The sequence below is a fragment of the Acyrthosiphon pisum genome, chromosome A1 (assembly GCF_005508785.2).
Source record: "Acyrthosiphon pisum isolate AL4f chromosome A1, pea_aphid_22Mar2018_4r6ur, whole genome shotgun sequence".
Classification (NCBI taxonomy): domain Eukaryota; kingdom Metazoa; phylum Arthropoda; class Insecta; order Hemiptera; family Aphididae; genus Acyrthosiphon; species Acyrthosiphon pisum.
In genome coordinates, this window is record NC_042494.1 from 19973249 (window position 1) to 19977178 (window position 3930).

Genomic DNA, 3930 nt, shown 5'->3' on the forward strand with positions numbered 1-3930 from the left:
CTTGGATAATTCGACGTTAATTTTAATATTTTCATATTAATTCGCAATCTTTAATAACATACGTCTTTCCGTTTTTCGTGATTTATACTTTTTTATTTTCAAGCTGCAGTTCACATACTGCGGTTTTATTTGTCCGTTTATGTAGTTCGAACCTATTACATCGAAATAGGTTGTTCACGGGAAAATAAAACCGTAGTGGTGACCCGCTAATAATATTTTAGTTATATTAACAACTTAATTAAATATTAATAAAAGTCTTATATAATTTTATGCACCACGTATATATGCAATACTGCTTACTTAAATACAGAGTGTTACTTTTATGTGCAGTTTATACCGTCAAATTTAATAGATTTAATTGTCTTCACCACACTTCACTCTTGTATTAATTAGTTGATACATTATCAAAATCAAACAGTAATAATAATTCATATGTTTTACGTGTATTTAAAATAATAATTGCCTAATATTATACGTTAATTTCATGTTCAATATTATTAAATTATATTATAATATTATCCCGTCATTAAATGTCAAGGGTAGGTACAATTAATCACGTGAAATGTTAATTAAGTGCAAGTAACGTTAAATCATTCAAAATGGTATTTCTTCTATACTTTTTGATTTACCTATAATATATACGTTATATATAATATACGTTATACGATTTTTGTTCAAGTCGACGTTGAGGATGAAATGATAGAAATTAATTCGGCGGCTGGTTTGATTACCGTTTTAACAAGAATCCTTAGGAATACTGAAGACAGAAATGCAAACACTTATATCGCCGATGCTGTCATGAATAGAATATTGTCATTTGATCATTTGCCTACTGACAAAAAACATGTATTTTCTGTGTTGCTGAACAATATAATGTGCTTATATCACGTAGCTTGCCATAGACAGTTAATTGAAGTAAGATATGAACGCAACATTATATATCTTAAAGGCGTAGTACGAGTTACACGTTATTAATTATTTGTTGTCATTTTTATTAATATAATATAATGTATTCTTATAGTATGTAGCTTTCAAAGACAGATTAGTCGATTTATCGATAGACTATGCTATAGTAGATTATGAATTAAAAATTTCCAACGAAAACGTGGACATGTTAGAGCACACTCTTAAGGTAGGTATTATTTTTTTATACATTTATAAGACATTAAAATAATATACGTCTATTGATATATTTAAAACAAATCATATATACATATTACATATTTGTTTAGGACATTTAAAAAAAAATTTGTTTATCTATGAGGCATGTAGCCTGGCTGAAGAGTTTGATATTTGTAGGCGCAAATTAACAAATTTTAGAATGGATTCTCTCGATCATTTCGAACACAGTAAAATATTGTTCAGATGTTGAAGACGAATTGTTCAGATTCGTCCCAGAATTTTATATTGATAATCTGATGGGGTTAGCTGTTCTATTGCCTGATTACACTAACGTAATCCAGAAGTTCGATGCTATTATAGTTGGTAATATTACGCGCTTAAAATAACAAGTTGGAACAATCGTAATATCGAGATATTAAATACATGTTTTAATTTTAGCTAAAAAATGGTTAGCCATGTTCATTGCTGAAATATTACTTGACATTTTTAATGATCATAGAATAATCCATCCGAAAACCAAAGAAATAATTGTACAAGGAGTCACTTTGTATTTGACTAATCCTAAATCAGTTGAAAAAAAATCGTAAGACTTAATTATATTATTTAACAATATCCTTCTTAATTAAATCCATGAAATATTTTTAAAATTTTTTAAATGTTTTTATAATGTATATTGTGGTGTACTGATATACTATAGCCACCTATATACATTATACATATACCAGATACCTATATCATGTCATTATTATTTATTATACATGCCATAGTATTACATGGTTTATATAGAAATCAACATAATATTATGTTTAATAACTATGAGAATTATATATTTTTTTTAGACGACTGCGTGCGATCAAATCAATTTTAAAACCGAGGGAGTGAAAAATGTAGATCAAAACCAATTTAATATTAATGTTAATTTGGTACGGTTCTGGATTTGCATTTCGTTATGTACAACCGCCTCATCTAAACAATAAACACATCTCTACACAAGGAGCACTTGAAGAAATTGTGTTTTCTAACATGGGCACTGGTTATAGTTTTATAACTTTTTTGTACTAGGTAGTTATAATTATTGTGTTTTTTTCTCGACAGTACGACCACCTGCTACCGTGTTACAAAATGACATATGAACGGTTATAGCTCAAGACAAAGAAACAGCGTCTAATTTTATCAATAACTCATTTAATTATCTAAACTGGGCTTTTTCTGAGTTCATAAGTTTATTCCAAGAAGTATGTACGATTGTGTTGATGATATTTATACATTAAATTTGTAAGTTTTATATTATATATGGAACTATATACTATATACTATCACTCTTGCAATGTTTAAAGATAAAAGATATAAACGAAAACCATACTGTTATTTTTTCGTCGGAAGAAGTGAACAAGCTAAAAATGTGTGGTAAAAGTTTTATTTACACTGTAACATTATTACGTGTTATTGAAATGATGATTCATTTTGATCGTAATTTCATAATTGACCAAGAAGGATCACTTGGCAGAGTCTTTCAGGTTGCGAAGAATCCTTGAATTGTTTTTTTTAAATATAATGCATTAGGTACTTACATAATGTAATACATTAATTGTTTTGTGCTTTTCAGTTAATATGTCAAATTCTCAATCGTATAAATGCCTCATCTTCTACGTTTAGCCGAATTTCGCAATTATCGTTACCGCATATGGATTGTGTACATAAGTTTACAATTCTTGTAGCTACAAACTGGTGTTTTGTTATCTATGTTAGACGGTGAAATAAATAAAAAGGGTGAATGAACAAGCCTCATATATTTTAAATGTTTGAAACATAATTAGCTACGTCTAAAATATAATATATACACATTACACATTATACTTATGCTATTTTAAATAAAAATATAAATAAGCAAACAAAATATATTTATTTTTAATACTCAAAAGATTTATAAAAATCGAAGCTAAATACTAAGTTTAGCGTTATTAATTGTTTAAATATTTTAATATTTCTATATTGTAGTATGTAGCACAATATATATTATTTGGTATTCACAGTGGTTTTATAATTTCTTCTAAAAAAAATAATCGATTGATTGATTATGATTACTTATTTAGAATAGTATTAAGGCAATTTTATATAACTCATAACATTAAATCAATAATTATAGGTACTATTTAAGTAGCTATAATCCCTACAAAGTACAAACATTTTAATTCTGTATTTAATATACTTTTTATAATGTATTATGATTACGGAATAATATTATAATAAATAAAATAAGTTTAGAATTAGGAAAAAATAAAAATTTAGATTTTAACAGCACAAGCTTGAAAACTAAAAATGTCATGACCTAAATATTTGCTTAAATATTTAAATAACTTGTGCAACAATATATTAGTTACAGAAGAAAATGCTGAAAGACCCAGTAAGATTTCCAGTATCCCAGAAATTACAGATGTATTAATTTCAGATCCAAATTTTGATTTGGCATCATTGGACTTTATTATATTACCAGCAATCGAAAATGATGAACCATTTTCCATGAGTTTTTGTAATTGATATTTGTATTTTAAAGTATTTATAATTATGTTTTTAATAATATTTAATACCATAGTTATGAAATATAACTATATTTTATATGATATATTTTTTATTTTGGTTCCCTTAATTACATTTTTTTTATCATTAAGTACTTATACTTACCTATTAAAGTTCTACAGCTGCTTAATTAAGTACAATATTGTTTAAGTTTCAATCAATTAATCCCTAATGTTTTGATTCTATATTATAATGTCATGGTTAACTGAAATTTAAACAAATTATATTAAT

At 26.2% G+C, this 3930-nt stretch overlaps 1 protein-coding gene across 4 annotated transcripts; it reads left to right on the top strand.

Annotated features, from left to right (window-relative positions):
- Window positions 1-565: 565 nt before the first annotated feature.
- On the top strand, window positions 566-2932 carry LOC100573922. Of its 4 annotated transcripts, XR_003838865.1 has the most exons (7): window positions 566-915; window positions 1022-1132; window positions 1233-1485; window positions 1561-1705; window positions 1962-2155; window positions 2218-2357; window positions 2460-2932. XR_003838865.1 is itself a non-coding variant. In XM_029486159.1 (5 exons), the coding sequence occupies exons 1-3, from the start codon at window positions 697-699 to the stop codon at window positions 1239-1241; spliced, it is 339 nt and encodes a 112-aa protein (XP_029342019.1). In that variant the 5' UTR covers window positions 566-696; the 3' UTR covers window positions 1242-1485; window positions 1561-1705; window positions 1962-2357. The 4 variants fall into 4 exon arrangements, 2 of the variants coding, with proteins under 2 accessions (XP_029342019.1, XP_029342018.1); XR_003838864.1 differs by having other exon boundaries at window positions 566-1132; window positions 1962-2357; XM_029486159.1 differs by lacking the exon at window positions 2460-2932 and having other exon boundaries at window positions 1962-2357.
- The last annotated feature ends 998 nt before the right edge of the window (window positions 2933-3930 follow it).

Excerpts from the sequence above, each read along its gene's own strand:
- LOC100573922 (XM_029486158.1), top strand. The coding sequence starts at position 697 with ATGATAGAAATTAATTCGGCGGCTGGTTTGATTACCGTTTTAACAAGA. Across the intron at positions 916-1,021 it reads GCCATAGACAGTTAATTGAA|TATGTAGCTTTCAAAGACAG; the intron begins GTAAGATATGAA and ends GTATTCTTATAG.